This window comes from Fringilla coelebs (assembly GCF_963513975.1).
Source record: "Fringilla coelebs genome assembly, chromosome: 2".
In the NCBI taxonomy this organism is placed as follows: domain Eukaryota; kingdom Metazoa; phylum Chordata; class Aves; order Passeriformes; family Fringillidae; genus Fringilla; species Fringilla coelebs.
Window position 1 is genome coordinate 87,760,610 of NC_140029.1, and position 17,089 is coordinate 87,777,698.

Consider the following 17,089-nt stretch of genomic DNA (forward strand, 5'->3'; position numbering starts at 1 on the left):
TGTTACTAAAACAGGAGAAGCCTGGCAGCGGCTCAGTGCTCCACAAAAACATACAACAATGAGGATTTACAATATTAAACAAAATGTGCAGAAAAAAAAAAGCAACTGAATAAACATTTTTTACACAGCTCTCTTTCTATAAATAAGTGTTTGAGATTAAATATGTACTGAAAAACCTCCAAATATATTCAGAGTTTCAAAGTATTCAATATTTACTTGATTTGCTTTTCTAAAGTCCTCATCTAACACAGGAACTTTCTGTGAGGCTGAAAATTCTAACATTGCCACAGCAAAACAAACTTTGAGAAAAGAAGGCTTAGAAAACCTTGTGTAGCTGCTTCTTCGCCCTTTTTGGTGTCTTCATCTTCTATGCTTGGACTTTCACGTGATGAATTCTCCTGCTGAGAATTGTTGTTTTTCAACAGAGCAGGATCAATTTGCGCTTTCAAGAGCTCAAGGGTCTCGGCAAGCTCATTGCGGTTTCTAGAAGAGAAAAACACCCTGTCTGATAAGCCACTTACTTACCCCAAAGGGATTCATGAAGAGTAAACAAACATTATCTGCTTAAATTAATTACCCTGAAAACCTTATAGAGTTGTATAGTGAAAACACAAGCAAACTGAAATGTTTGTCGCACCAGTGGCTGCACCTTTGCAGTCAGAAACTTCTCAATTTATCCACACCAAAATAAAAACATTGCTTTTGCAAGGACCTTATCTACTTAACTATCTCAACTCAATTCCTGTTCAGTCTGGATCCAAGCTGCTAGTATTATTCTGTTATTTAGTACCCTCTCATTAACCATCACCGATTATTCTTTGCTATTTCTTTTTCTCTTTTAGTAGGGAACAAACTACAGCTCTCTGTTCATGCACCAAAGAAAGAAGCAACCATATCATCTGAGTGAAATTTGCAAAAGCAAACAGCAAATTAATTTAGATACTTTTTGCAAGTGCTTATCCTTAGCACATGAAACAAACAACACCACCAAGTTGTCTAGAAAACTCCATCAACTCAAGTTATGACAGCAAAATCACTGGTGCACATCTGTCTGAGAGTGAATCTCAGTGCACTGTAACTCCTCATTCAAAACACACATCCAACTATTAAAAAAAATCCACCTTAATTTATAAAGTATTTGAGCCATGACTGAACAGTCATTGCTTTCTTAATGGACTAGAATAATAAGGCTCTCACATCTGTTTTTCAAAGTCAGTGTTCAGCAATTTGTTTTTCCCGGGTTTACAGAAAGAAAGGAAGCCTGCAACAACCACAATATGTGGAGTCTCACGAGTTTTAAAACCATTTCAGATTTCTTAATGCATTACTGTGGTTTTCTGCTGTGAGTGTGGAGTGTTAGAACCTTCCCAGCAGAACCCTGGTTTCTTCCTTTGGCAATGAATTTTGGAGTCTATAATGCATGGAAGAGATGGATGATGCATGGATCAGCTCTTAATCTGTTTGTCTGGGCACATTTACTTTATTCCCCCACAACAGCTGTATGCATGTAACTCATAGTGATGCTTATAATTTTACAGCCTATTGATAGTGATTTAAATATTTCTGTATGACTCCCTCAGTTACTCAAGTCATAGCTGTGTAAATAACCTGCAGAGAGTTCGGGTTGGAAGGGACCTTCAAAGACCAACCCCTTCCAACTTCCCTGCCATGAGCAGGGACATCTACAAGACCAAGTTGCTTAAAGCCTTATCAAATCTGGCCTTGAAGACTTCCTGCAATGGGGCAGCCACAGCTTCTCTGAGCAACCTGTGCTGCTGCCTCACCACTCTCACAGAACTTTCCTGTAATAACAAATCTAAATCTGCCTTCTGTCAGTTTGAAGCCATTCCCCCTCGTCCTGTCACTACACACCTCTCTAACAAATCCCTCTCCCGTTTTCCTGAGCCCCTTTAGGTACTAGAAAGGGCTCTGAGTTCTTCCTGTATCCTTTTCTTCTCCTGGCTGGACAATCCCAAGTCTCTCAGCCTGTCTTCACAGGAGAGGTACTCCAGCCCTCCGAGCATCTCCTTGGCCTCCTATAGCTTCTTTCCAACAGGAGTAATTGCAATATAATACCCCCAAGAACAAATCTGTCCACTTGAAGCTTTCCTACCAAAGCAGAAGTTAAGGAAGCAAGAGTGTTCTGTTTTCTAAGGCATTTGGCTGGCCAGTAAGGAATATGGAGCCATCATCCTCAAGACAGTCTTCTCTTGCTACCCTTTCTAGATATTCACTGTAGCTTGAACTAGCAGGAAACAAACTACGTGATGGTGCCTACTGTGAGTTACTTCTGTACATGATTTTTCACTAGAACATAGATGTCAATGCAGAAAATCCCACTGTCCTGAATCCTACTGTGTGAGAAATAAAGATTTATTGAAATACGTTTCTGAGCCCGAGTCACAAATAGCTAAAAACCCGCAAAACAAAAAAAAGGAATACCTAACAATGCACTTCCATGTGGATCCATCCTGGTCATCCTGTTCTTCTATGTACATCCTGACATTATGCTCTTGATCCAGCTGATACCAGTACATGAGGCCGTCCTTGTCCCGACCAATGGGCTGTAGACGCATGGCGTCAGCATCCTCCTCATTAATGATATTCTTAAACTTTAGATTGTCATCAAACTGACATTCGCAGAGATACTGAAAAGGTAAAAAGACCGGTAAGATATCAAAAATATAAACAGAAAGAAGAAAATCAGGTCATTTCATTGCAGTGTGATTTTGAACTTGTTTTTAGGCCTCTCAATGTTGGATCTGTGTGTCAGCTGTAGCTATAAGTTTTTTCCAGACCATGCTGTTTTTAAATGAGAGATAAGGGTTTGAGTTGGTTTTGGGTTTTTTTAACCTGGGTAGCTTAGTTTATTCTCAAATTTTATTACCTAGCACAAATTATCTCATTACACAATAGAACCCATACATAACTTGGAACCAACCCTGACAATTTTGTCAAGACCACAAAAGATGAAGTCCCATTTAGCCTTTGGAATTCAGCAAGGAAACAAACACATTTCAAAGTGTGTATCACAAAGGTCAAGAGCTCTTGACAAAGCAGTATGTATGAAACTATTTTCACACAAAGTGTGAAAAATATGCAAACAAAGTGTTACATGTGGTTTGGGTCCATCCCACTACAATTAATAATATTATGTCTGTTCCAGATCAGCTCTATATTTAATATATACACTTATGGTTCAGCCAAGCTAAGTTTGCAAGACTTTAAAGTGAGTGAGGAAGCAGTAATTTAGAACCTTAGATGATGAATGTGTACCTTCAAAATCCCCAGTTTGCATTCGACACTCATTTCTAGGTATCCTTTTTTTTCCATTTCCCAAGCCCAAGTGCTGTTGAATTCTTGACATATCTGTTACAAACAAAATAAGCATATTTCTGAGGTCAGGAGAAAAAAGTAACTTTAAACTTTTTTATTAGTAGTACCTTACCACAATAATTAATTATACATGATCTCTTTGGAATTGCAGTCAGAAAGTCTTACAGAAAAACAACAAGAAAAACTGAGGCATGTTAGCAAGTGCCATTGAATTTTTATAGAAGAGGAGATCATCGAGGTCCTGATCACCACCACATTCTCTAAACATCCTAAATTAGGTAGCATGATTCTGGAATGGGAAGGTATTAATGTCTTTGCTGTGCACAAATCTCAGATTTTTCTATTTCTGTCTATTTAGAATATAAATTCTCTCAAGCAGTCATGACTTCCTATTATAACTCCTTGCAGCACTTAGCAGACAAGTTGCCAGGGTCTCTTGGGGCCCTCTAAGTCCTTCAACTGTACTGCAGATAACAAATGCAACTGCTACTCACTCTACACTGTGGAATTGGCACTCTTTACAAAATATCTTGAGCTTCAAGCTGCTTGACAAATATTTTAAATATAGCCAATTTCAATTTATTTAAAGCAAATAAATTCAACCACACCAATATGGGGGAAAAAATTCCATCACCAGAAAAAGCAGTAGTAGAGGAGAAATAGATTGAATCAGCATGAGCTCGAATAATAAAGGTGAAGAAGAAATTCCCTCTCCTCCTAAATAACTCAGACGTGCTTAAGCTAACTCTCAGAGAAGAGACAAGCTGTTTATCAATTGAGGACACACCGTGGGATCTCCAGTGAGTGAGGCTATTCCAGTGGAAATATCCATGAGGAGGCAAAAGCTGATCACAGCTACACCTTCAGCTGGAATTATTTTGAAGTGCCACTGCTGAATGACAACTGTCAAATCAGTGCATGAGGTGCTGCTGCCCTTCAGTCTACAAGGCTAGACTCAATCAGAACAATGCAGTATCCCAGTCAACAAATTATTATTAATATGATACAGTTACCAAGCTACTTAGAAACCTGCCAATCACATCTGAATGCAGCTTTCTCTGGAAACAGCAGCAAAACTAATCCTGAATTTCACCCACCAAAGGTACAGATTAACTGATTCATAATGTAAAACTCCACCTGGGCTCCAATCAAGCAAAGGGGCTGCTGCCCCTCCCCTGTCCCCACAGCCACACTACCAACCCTCCACTACCCCAGTACTGACACCATTTCTCAGGTGGCACAAGGGTAAGCCCACAGTTAGGTTAGCTCAGGCACACCATAAAGCATGACTTTAAGCTGTGACCTACAGAAAACAGTGAAGAGCACTCTGGTCACAAGGGATCCTGCTGAAGAGCAGTTTTTCCTGCTCTGAGGTTAAGGAATATTACACAGGGACTTCTCTGATGCCAAGCCAAAGCTCACAGCAGGAGACAATCACTGCTCACTCACAAAATGAAGCTATTCTACTTTCTCTCTCCTTTTCAACCATGTAATATGAAGAACACTGGGAAATTCTATATCAAAACCCTTGCTCAGGGCATATGCCAGTTGCTGTTCATTACTTAGTCATTAAGTATGAGAGCAATAATGAGAAGCTTCATGTGCTACAAAGTGTGTGACTGTCAAAGCAAAAGCTTCGAGACATCAGAGCTGATGAAGCATCTGCTCAAACTGAAATGACTACATTTCAACAATTAAAAACCAGATAATTGTGCTTTCTCCTGACAAGTGCTGTCACAACCCTGAACTACGCATCTCATTGATCCAGGCTCTGCTGAAATCTTAGTCTCTGCCTTCCCAGAGAGGATGCTTCACATTGATCACAAAGCTGCTGCTTGCAGAAACTCTTGGCTTCTGCATGCTAAGAGTGGTCAGCACCTTCCCACCCCACAAGAAATGCTGAAACATCTCTCTCAAATAATTCCAAAGCATCTATGATGGCATCCAACACCATTACCATGCCAAATGCTCACTTTAAACAAGGAAAACAGGAACATTGCAGAAGAGTCTCCTAGACAGAGGAGTCTCCTTGGGTGGGACTACAAACACCTGAATGCTAACAATCAGAAATGTGTTCAGAATGTGCTGACTTTATGTTGAAGGTTTCAGATGGAGCAATGCAGAGAAATCTTCTCTGTATAAAAATGTAAGTTATGTTTGACAATAGTTAAGTAAAGCACTTTGTCAGGAGACAGTGCAATGTCACTACATGTTTCTCAAAATCAGCTAAGCTGGACATTCCCTCTTGGTTGTTGGAATGCTTAGGACCAGGCATTTCTTTACCTCAGCCACACATGACCGCAAGACATTCCTTGTGCAGAGGATGGAAGTCAGACTCACAGAGACCTACAACCATTTTCTTCCATAAAGAACTAGTGCAAATGCTGGTGGATCCAGCTTGGGTGGCTCACCACCAGAAGAGGGAAGGAAAAGAGCTCTCAACTACCATGTTCACTCCCTATCCCAAAATATATCCATCTGTCAAAATACCAGCCACAGCTCAGAGACAATTTTTATGATACTCTTTATATGCACAACAGTCAAGTGAGGCACATTTTATAACCAGCTGGCATATAAACAAAAGATAATAGTACATACATGCACAAATATTAAGAGCATGTAAGTCTGAATGCCCTCCACTAAAGTTTCTGCCTAAATAGGAACATCTAGAATATATCAAGGCCCTGTTTTATCAAAGCAACACATCAGTAGTTTCAAACAAAGGAAAAGCAGGTCAACTTTGCCTCCCAGAGTGTCATCAATAATATGTGGAGCAATGCTGCAGGCATCAAGGAAAAATGCTCTCAGCTGTTCCACACCTTTTCAGTTTTTCCTGGCTTTTTTGGCATTCCCAATACTCTTTCTTGCTTTTCTAAATTACTCATACTCCTTTGAATTGGGGACAATATTAGCATACCTTTCTAATTAGTTATATTCAAATTCCTTTGTTCTTCAAGGTTCCTTTGAACCCCTGGCCAGAATAAGCTTCAAGTTAGCTCTAGAGACTGTTAAGCAAAGTAGAATTTATTAACACTTACTTGGTCTCAACAGGGGTGTGAGGGAGGGTTTCCTTACTGCTTCCCTGTAGAAGAATTTCCAAACTGCTTTGAAGAAGATTTTTCCAAACTACTCTCTCAAACTCGTTTTATTGCCCTGCTTTCTGCTTACCACAAAACTGGTAAGTGGCTCCAGTGGGGTACATAAGTTCATGAACCAGAGTTGGGTTTTCTCAGTTTGCTGCAATGGTTTTTGGATTTATTAAGGAATTTAACACAATTCAGGAACCACAGTAGTTGGTAATACACAAAGTACACAAAAGTTACAGAAATTATTACATTACTATTTTTAAAGATTATTATCAGTGCTTTACAGTTGGTTAACAGGTCAAAATTAACAAACGCCCTTCAGCACGTTATTCCTCAAGACATTCCCAGCCCTGAACACATCATCATTTAAAGGGTACACAGACGTCAAGACAAATTCATACCTCTGTAGAGCCTACAGACAACATTTAAGGGGGACACCTGCAGCTGGATTTGCCAAGTGCCATTATTTGTCAGTTGCTACTACCAAGATGCTGTATTTCTAAGCAAGATATGATCACGGCCGCACAGACAATAACAAGATTACAATTCTGCATATTAAAAGACACATGGAACATATCCAGAGGGGAAATGGTAGCCTATTAATTTTGAATACCCATATATTCTTATTTTTTGAAGCAGCGTAAATCATTTAAACTGGAAACTATTTGTATGTAAAGTGTCAACAAAGACACAGCTGCAATTAAAATACCAAGACAGAATTATGCAAAACAATGGGATGCTCTATTTTCACTGGTGCATAATTACATTTTCATCTTAGCTGTGCGATTCTGAGCATGCAGATATAAATCACTGCAATACTTTCTTTTTTTATTAACACATGCTACAAGACCTCTGTATGATTCCTGTATGAATATCAGCCAAATCACAGTAATTAAATAATATTCAGACAAGTGATATACAAGTGATAGATGAACTGCTACTGTATAAACCTCTGCTCAATTTAATCCATTTGCAGGATACTAAATCTTCTTTATTTAGGGCCTTAATATACAAGAAAGTATTTTTCTGCCAATTCTGAGGGTGGGCACTCTTTCACATGCAGAAGATTATGCCTATTTTCAGAGACCTTTTTCCCACAAGCCTGGGCAGACTGCAAGTTAAGCTGGGATCTGATGTATGCGTGTTGATGCTGGCACAGCCCAAGGCTCCTGTAGCTCATACTAGGGCTTGCTCACACAACTGCTCATCACAACCATATTCCAGCACTGCAGAATAACACAACATGCATACTGTACCTTGATCAAGTATTTTTCCCATCTGTCTGCTGTGACGGACTTCCCAATCTTTCTCATCAGTTTCAAGTGAAGCTCCACCAGTTCTTTTGGGACTGTAGTATTGAGAGAGAGAAAAATAAAAAAAGGAGTCGTTAAGTCTGGTGCAAATATTCTTCAATGCTAAACACTGATAACACTGAAACACTGTGACAAACTAAGACATTTTAATAAAACAGAAACTTCAAGCCTGCTGAAGAGCTGCCCTGCAACTGAGAGGTGGAGGAAGGCAAATTTAATCATGACTCTTTTTGTTTAGATTTACATTTAGGATAATCATCACCCTTCAATTCAAGGATATAGAGCTCAGTGATAAACCTGTGGAAATTCTGACAGTGTTAAAACCACAACTGTACAGGAACTACTCCAGTCAAACAAAAAAATACTGCAAGCAGCACACCTGCAGCTGCCTCCAGAAACCACCAATCCATATTCTGCACTATGCCTGGAATATCACAGGATCCAAATTTTTTTTCTCCAGGTGCATGGTATGGAAGAAATGTTCCTGAAACTCTGCTCTCACAGATACAGCTTTGCTATACACTTACTCTCTCTTGTACTGAAGGGACAGAGAGGTACCTCAGATATGGGGCTTGAGGAATGGTTGCCAGAAGTGCTGCCAAGTACAGCTGCACCAGTGCTGTCCCAAAATCAGTTTTCCAAGAAAATTTATGTATCTCTTAGTGTACATTCCTCAGAAACAACTTCAACAGCTTTTCTCAGCTCACATCTGCGATTTATAAATCAATTTGGCACCACCAAGTGGCAAATTTGCAGAACACTGATTTTATAAGTTAATGAGTAGCATAGCTTCTAAGAAATATGTAATTGATAATTATTAATGAAATTCTACATGCCCAGGGACATCAGCTTTCTCATCTGTAACTTGCTGAGAAAAATATGAAAAATTAACTTTTCAAGTATATTTATTTCTCTACTCTTTGCATACAATTTTATGTTCTAAAAGCATTTTCAGTACTTCATGCATACACGCATTGAAAGCTTTAAACCCAATAATTTTTATTCTTCTAATTTATGATTTTTCTGCTGGTCCAGTAGCATTATTTGACACAGGATAAACAGCTGGAACATCAAATGTGTTTGTTTTAAAGTAGATACCACTGAGATGTTTGTTCTTTTACTCATTTATACATTACCTCTGTGAATCTTTTCAATATCTAGCTTGAATCCACCCAACTTTTCCTTGTCTTTCAATCAAATGCCTCAACTTTCAAGTGAACAGTGAGTTGCTAAAAAATCAGTTTGATGAAAATGCTTGTGGTGTTTTAGAAATAAAGAAATTTCATACACTAACTCCTTGAATAAATAAATGTAAAAAGTACCAGCCTGGTATCCTCAAAGAGACCTCTTTTCAGTATAGATAATTCATAAGCAACAAGTCCTGGCTTGTTCTTTTTCATTCCATTTGCATATAATATTTCCATTACATACTGAAGACGCCTAGTACTTCTCCTTGCTTTTTCTGAAAACTGATGCTTTTCATGATCTTGAACTAACACCTATTTTAAAAGGAACAAGATCAAAGGTCTTAACCCCCATAAGTGCCAAGCAGCTGGCACAACAAAATTAAGCACAAAGTACTTTATACACATGAGCAATTCTATCTATTTTAAGTCATACAATTAAACTCTCTGGAGCTGAGCCAGAGTATTCAAAATCTTGCTGAATCAAAGCTTTTCTTCAACATCCTTTTTTGTTTGTTTTTAATCAGACCTTTTTACCGGTATGTACTGATAGGAATCCTAATTTAAAGAAGCACATGTGATTTGTTTCAATTAATCAAATTCCAGTCACCACAAAAATCTGTGCTAGAGCTTTAGTGTGAGAAAAAAAATGGAGAATATGAAAAATTTTAAAAATTGGAGCAATATGCATGCTCTTGGATCAGCACTTTCCATGAGTTGTGTTAGTATCTACAGAAATGCCACTTGTCTCAGTTTCAGCATTTCAGCTCTTGTATTTCTACGATCTTCATAATGCATCAATGTGATTACTTTTACAAATTTCACTGAACACTTCATATCCATTCTCTGTTTACTACCCTTTCAAGATGCTTTTCATGTATTATGCAATATTACTGACTGGATTTCTAGGCCGGCTTTTCGCCTCTTCCCTTCGCTGAGAGGAATCCCACACTACACACCTGGTGTAATGAAGGAGGCAGGAGGTTTGGAAAAGAAAACTGATGTCTAGTTTGCTCTCTAGGGAGTGTGTGAAGTGCAGCCTGACCAGCCACATGCCCCAATAACCACAGGAGCAGAAGCCGTCAGGACTGAGAAACAAACTGTATTATATCCAAAGTAACTGTAAATAATACAGGGTGTACACCTGACTAGTCCAAAACGCCAGCTAAGGAGATGGCCTTGGAAGGCTAAAGAGTGGTGGCAAATCTCTCCCAAAGCACTTAGCTGACAAGAGTTTATTGAATTGAGACATCAGTAAGGATCATTTTTACAAAATTGTTCTATCCTATATGTAAGAGAAAGAACATGACACCAAAGAGAATGAGCATAATTATTTTGGGTTGTGTTGCCGGCTGGTTTCAGCAAATAACAACAGCAGACAACTATCTCCTTTGTAAAATTTCATCTTCATTCATGTGGGACCTGCATCACTCATTTCAGGAACTTGTGTAACAATGTTCTGCATTTGTAAAAATTTCACATAAGGAACAATACACAGCATCCTTCTTGTATAACTGCCATTGTGTGTGAGGTTCTGGTCAAAAAAGCATGATGGAGCATATTTTAAAAACCCTCTAAATATGAATTACATTCTCAAACTTTTATAAAACTTTGATCTCTCTGGAAAGTAATACAGGAGTTCTCTAAGACCTTCTCAGAACATGTTTAAGCAGTTGGGAAAACACCAGGACTGTGCACAGGGCTAATAGCAGTTGTTCTTTTACAGAAGTGCTGTACAAATATTTCAAAGAATCGGCTATAATTAAAGCATGGTGCATTCTGCTAGATATTCAAAAACACATACTTTTCATAGGAAGAAGTCATAATCCAGGAAGAATGAGTCACCATAAACAATTATAAAGCTTCTGGTGGAGTTCAGTCCATTTGTTAAACCCTACACTTCCCTGGAGGGGAGGTTGTCATCTGGGCCTCACACAAGTGTCCTTTGAACACTGTTCTGTCTATTCCAGCATTTCAGAGAGCATCCTGTACATCAGCCACATGTCTAATAAATTCAGGAACACCAGAATAATTGAAATGGAAGAGAAAACATACAAACATGTGAAAACACCATCAGCTGGCTAGAAAAGCTGTAACTTTCAAACACCTACACAACCACAGATTAAAGACAACTCCTCATGTAACCATAACCCCATTTCACCCCATTTTCCCTGCCAAAATGAAAAGGCTTAGAAGTCACCTAAAAAAACCTGAAACAGCGGATGAAAACAGAAAATATGACGAAGTCCTGAGTCCAGAAGGAGGATGGGGGAACCTGTTATTTTGAAAATTATTATAAACAAAAAAACCTTGGTAAAAAAGCAGATCTGGAGTGCTGGACACAGAGAGGAGGACTGGAACCATGATGTGCACAGAGCACCTGGTGCTGATGGGGATTACAAAGCCTGTGCCTACTACTCTCCTTCTGCGATCCAGGAAGAGAACACTGAACTCTTAGTGCTGGGGGTCCTGGGGTGGAGGGAATAAAAAATAAAACTCTGGGATGCAAAGGCTGCTGGCAGTTTTCATGCTTCACGAACACAAACAGGTCTTCCCAGTTACACTAGTAAACCATTTTCCATGCTAACTTGTTTTGGCAAGTGGAGGAAATAAAATGACTCATAAGACATACATGGCAAATATTTCCATTAACCATACGTTCTTTTTCATCCTTCTACCTTGACCAAAATTACCTCTGCACACTATGACTGCACTGTCAAATAACAACACAGTGAGCAAGAGGACAGCTGAGATTGATGAGATCATTAATGATCTCCCACCTCCTTTCTGCTAAGGGAAGGCAGCTCTCAGCAACCGGCACACAGCTGATCTGGATTAGCTACTGGCACCCTGCATGGAGTTTAATGGCAAATAGGAGACAGTTTCCACCTTGCTCAAATCGCTCTGCTGTGAGTGCCGGAGGGAGCTGTCCTGGAGGCACAGACAAAGGCAAGAGCATCTCCTCAGACATCAGTAAAGAGTCAGTATGTGGCGACTGTGGAACAGGCTGCACAGAGAAGCAGTGAATGCCCCACCCCTGCAAGTAATCAAGGCCAGGTTGGATGGGGCTTGGAGGAGTGTGGTCTGGTGGAAGGTGTTCTGGCCCACAGCAGGGTGGGCTGGAATGATCTTTAGCGTCCCTTCCAACACAAACCATTCTATCATAATTTACCACTTAGCCCATCACACTAACCATGAAGTTAATTCCCTTTACAGACAGGTCCTTAGGCATAAATTTGCTTAAAACCAGTCAGCTGCATCCCTTACAAAAGGCACAAGAATCCCCAACAGGCATGTGATCACATTTCCAACATCTTTAATAGTCTTCTTAATTTCTGTGTGAAGTCTGAAGTCCCACGAGCAGTCTGAGGCAGCAAACATCTTGTCTTCTAGATTAGTTTCAACCAAAGAGAAGTCCCTCATCTGTTTCATTAAACAACTAGCAAATGCTGAGTAAAAGAAAGGGAACAGCATCTCCCCTTTGGCACCAGCACTAGTTTATTATAAAATAAATATTCTTCTTGAAGAACTATCTAACTTGTTTCTTAACTCAGTATAAGGAAAATGTGAGACCCTTTTAGTTATTCACAGAAGTTTATAGATAAGAGAAAAATGGCAGGCTTGGTATCAACTTGGCATGATAAATACATAGAAAGACAAAACTCCCTAGTTTGAGCCCAAGCAAGAAAATTCAGTAAACCTTTGATAAAAAAACTGTGGCACTAAGGCGTTTCATCTTCACACAGCAAGTTTGGCATAAAAATAACAAATTGGAATCATGTGACCTCATGAGAAAAAGAGCAGTTGTTCCTGTTTGAAAGGACAATCTAAATATCTTATTTTCTGAGTCATTTGATGAGTATTATCCTACCAAACTGTGTGCCTGTAAAAAAAAAACGAAACCAAACAAAAACAAACAAACAAACAAAAAACCAAACCAAACAAACGCACAGGAAAGGGAAAAAATGAAACTGCTCTGCCTCCTGAGTGAATGAAAAGAGCAATTAAACATGCTGTAATTAAACCACAGATCAAAACAGAACGAACAAGTCACCAGGTAGCAGTTTTATATCCTGTTCCTAGAAAGATTGTTGGCAGGCATTACAAACAAACAAACCACGCTCACATTTAAATGACATTGTTATCCTAGGAAAGTACTTTGAAATCTGGATGCTCACCAGCTAGATCATTTTCACACAAATATCTGAGAACCTTTACCTCTTTTGTCTTTACAAATACGTATTAGAAGATTCTCTTCTTACCTGGACTATTCAGAGCACAGGTCACTAACATTAGCCAGCAAAGGTAAGATTTTTATCCTGCTGGTAAACCCCCTCCTACACATTCCCATGTAAGGAACCCAGCACACCACCTCTTTCACCACCGCTCGCAAACGAATCATGACCAACATGGAAAGTGCTCTCAACTGGGACCAAAATGCCTTTTCTACCCCCAGTTCTTTCAGTAAGTTGCATCACCAGCATAACAGACCTGGCTAGCAGAGCTGCATCCTGACCTCATTATATCAGTCCAACCCAGCACTGCCAAGTCCCAGCAGTAAACCATGACCCCTGGTGCCTCATCTACACATCTAAATACGTCCATGAATGCTGACTCCACCACTTCCCTGGGCCACCTGTTCCAGTGCTTGACAATCCTTTCCATGAAGAAATTTTCCTAATATCCAAACTATCAGCACAACTTGAGACCATTTATTCTTGCCCTATTGTATGTTAATTGGGAGAGCAGACCAACCTCCAACTGGCTACCACCTCCTTTTAGGCGGTTGTGGAGTGATAAGGTCCCCCCAGCCTCTTTTTCTCCAGAATAAAAAATCCCAGTTCCCTCAGCTGCTCCTCACCAGACTTGTGCTCCAGACCCTTCACCAGTTCTGTTGCCCTTTTCTGGACAGACTCCAGCATCTCAATGTATTTTTTCTACTGAGGGGCCCAAAACAGAACACAGAATTTGAGGTATGGCCTCATCAGTGCGGACTACAGGGGGACAGTCATTGCCTGGGTCCCACTGGCCACACTACTGCTGATACAGGCGAGGATGCCACTGGCCTTCTTGGCCACCTGGACACAAAGCTGGCTCATGTTCAGTGGCTGTCAACCAACACCATCGGGTCCTTTCCTGAGAAGCAGATATTTCCTAAACCCACAGCACCACCTTGAGCACTCTTTCCTCCCATATCTTTTATTCTATAATCTTTCCCCGTCTGCAGTTCAAGCTGATTATGCTTTGCTTTCTAATGCTCACACAAGCATCAGTTACCTTCTCACTGTACATGAAACTGAGATTTAAAAAAATCACTTTCATTGTCATCAGCATAACTCCTGAAGCTAGAATTAAAGGCTATATCAAAGTAAACAAAATCACTGGAGAGCTGTTCTTCAGCAGCCCTTTAGCAGACAGAAGATAGCTTAATATTTCACAGCCCCCCTATTTCATTCTTTGGCTATTAAGTGCCTAGGAATGTTGGGGACCTTTTAAGCTAATGTATTATAAGGAACAGCAGAAAGGTTAACAAAGGCAGCACTGATGTTAGAAAAAAGCATAAATTTTAGCAGGAAAAGCATGCTGTACTGTGCAATGAAAAAGAATAGGAGGTAGAAGAAAAAAAGAAAATTACTTTGAAAACAATGCAGGAAAAAATAGCACATAGAAAAATTTCTATTTTAGAAACTGAATATAGTCCAGGAAAGACAGCAAATGAAAGCCCAGTTCACTGACTCAAAAAATGTATTGGATAAAAAATGGGCTCCAGTCTACAAACTTAGGACATGTGAAGAGTAAGACAAATCAAACCGTGGCAGCAATATGCAAACAGATTGTCCTTAAAAACAGGTACTGAAAACATTTGAAATTGTCACTGGTAGTCATTGTTGGCAGTTAACTCACATGCAGTGACATCACCGTACATTTCTACTGTCTAAAATCAAGTGCACTTAACTTGCTGATCCTTCCTTTCGGCAGATGCAAACGCTGAAGGAAACTGCTGGGACCACACCCCATGAAAGCAAAGACACCACAGCACAGGTATCTTTCATTCTAGCTTCATGGTAGCTGATACAAGAGGAAACTAAAATTACTTCAGGATTCTCTTGCCTGCTGATGCATCTCAGTCTCCAATACAACCAATAAACAGAAAATCCTCCTAATTTCCTTCCTTAGCCCTGAACTGTGTTAATTACAATTCTCAAATAAAGTGTAGGTATGACAAAGGTGAAAAGTGATAGTAAAGACTACAGTTTAGTAGTAGACTCTAGTGTGCTTCACAGGTCCTCACTGCAAGTATGCATCTCCATGGCTTCTGGAAACACTGGGGTAAGTTCACTTCAGAGAAATTTCAGTAGTTTGGGGTTTTTTCCACTGGAAGAAGCAGGCAGAGATGAGCTGCAGTGGGTGACATCAACATGCCCAGTTCAGGCACTGGGAGCCAACCTTTGGAGCATGTTGCAGAATGCACTTGCCCATTCTACTTGTGCTAGGCACAAAGGTGTCCTACAGAAAGCACAAGTGGAGTTAAGAGATTTAACAAAAAGAACAAGCAGGTTGATCCGAGGGCTTGATCCAACTCTGCCATAAGAAATGCTAGAGAGGCACATATTTGGAAGCACAACCGCTCTCTGGGAATATTGGTAGCAAAAGGAGGATTTACATCCCGATGTGGTTCTGGACTGAGGCACTTGCTGGCCACTACAATCACAGAGGCTCACACTTGCAGAAAGGATGCAAGCAAAAGAAGTTGGGATGGCAATGTTCACCGTGCTCACCTTTTGATCTAACACTAAGAAGTTGCACAGCCATTGAAGTGGTAAAATTTAATTCAGTGTCTTCATTCACTCTCAGATCAAAATTACAACTCCCTCCTAGGAGGGTGGCCAAGACAGAAAAGAAATGCTCTAACTCCTGTGGAAAGGAGCCTGAATTTTCATTCCTATACTAAACTTCCAGAATTTTGTAAATATTTTGCCTTTAAAAATAGGAAAGGGCAGCAACATAGCAGCAGGATCCATCTAAGCACCTGGACAGTTATCTACAAATGTAGATACTGACACCCGAGCTAATTCCATATAATCCATTTACAACCCATAGAGAGAAACACACTTTCAGGAAGAGTCAGCCCATCCTGAAGTAAAACATCTGAGCTCTGTTAAATACACTTGAAGAGATTAATTCTGTTATAGAGTGTCTGGCAACTTCTTCCAGTGAAAACCACCTCTTCCAGTGGGGGAAGGTCTTAAAGATACATGAATATTATCAGATACTGGGGATGGGTACATGTTGTTCTTAAATCCTTCCCTAAGCTCTTACGCTCCCCATTAAACAGAGAATTACCACTGCAGATCTGACTCTAGCTCCTACACTTTATCTGTGCACAAACACTTCCAGCAGACAAAATCAAATGTCTAAGCATGGCAGCATTTACCTTCAGATGAAAGCTTATATCCTGCTATGTTAAACTAGAAGCATCTTCAGTGCAGTGAACTAAGTGAAGTGTTTAGTACACATGAGCATAGAGTTGTATACATGAGTAGTTAAGAAGCTGTCAGCTTTATTTAGCTTTATTCATATAATGAACAAGCTGCTTTTAACTCTTTCTGTAAGGAAAAGTTGAATAACAGTCCTTTTTCACTCCACTATATGAAAAGAAGTAAATGCATTTTAATCCTTTACTTTGTTTTGTTACTAGAAATGTCCCTGTGGTGTCAATTTTGCCACATTTCTCAGGTACTGTCCAAGTGTGAATATTAACAGCATTAGCAGAGGGAGGATGTTGATTATACCACAAAACCACCTTCTCCCACATCTCTCACTTGAATAAAATGGCAATATTAAAAAACTCAGGTTGAATGAAACTCACTTTTCTAAAGCAAGTTCCATTACCAAGGTTACAATTCCTCAATCTTCTCTTCAGATGGAAAAACCCAACCAACAAAAAAAACAAAACTAAGCCCCACAACACCAAAGAATCCCAAATATTTATCCTCTTCCACATATCATGTAAGATATACTACAAGGACATTTCTGTCCTTTTTCAGATTTAATTCTAGAAATAGTAGTTTTCTTCTCTAGTGACTGGTGATCCAACCTGTATTTCAAATAAAACTCATTTATACTCAGGGATTCGCCATTTTATCTTTCATCTTCCAACAATTTTACT

General features: G+C 39.6%; 1 protein-coding gene across 1 annotated transcript in view; it reads right to left on the reverse strand.

The window, feature by feature from the left end:
- The window catches only part of RSF1 (remodeling and spacing factor 1), a 60,028-nt gene that overhangs the window by 27,398 nt on the left and 15,541 nt on the right, over positions 1-17,089 (reverse strand). Inside the window, exons 2-5 of the mRNA XM_084227070.1 lie at positions 7,679-7,770; positions 3,277-3,369; positions 2,443-2,648; positions 326-483 (exon numbers count right to left, since the gene is read on the reverse strand). Coding sequence (XP_084083196.1) covers positions 326-483; positions 2,443-2,648; positions 3,277-3,369; positions 7,679-7,770 — 549 coding nt within the window. The remainder of the gene's footprint in view (positions 1-325; positions 484-2,442; positions 2,649-3,276; positions 3,370-7,678; positions 7,771-17,089) is intronic.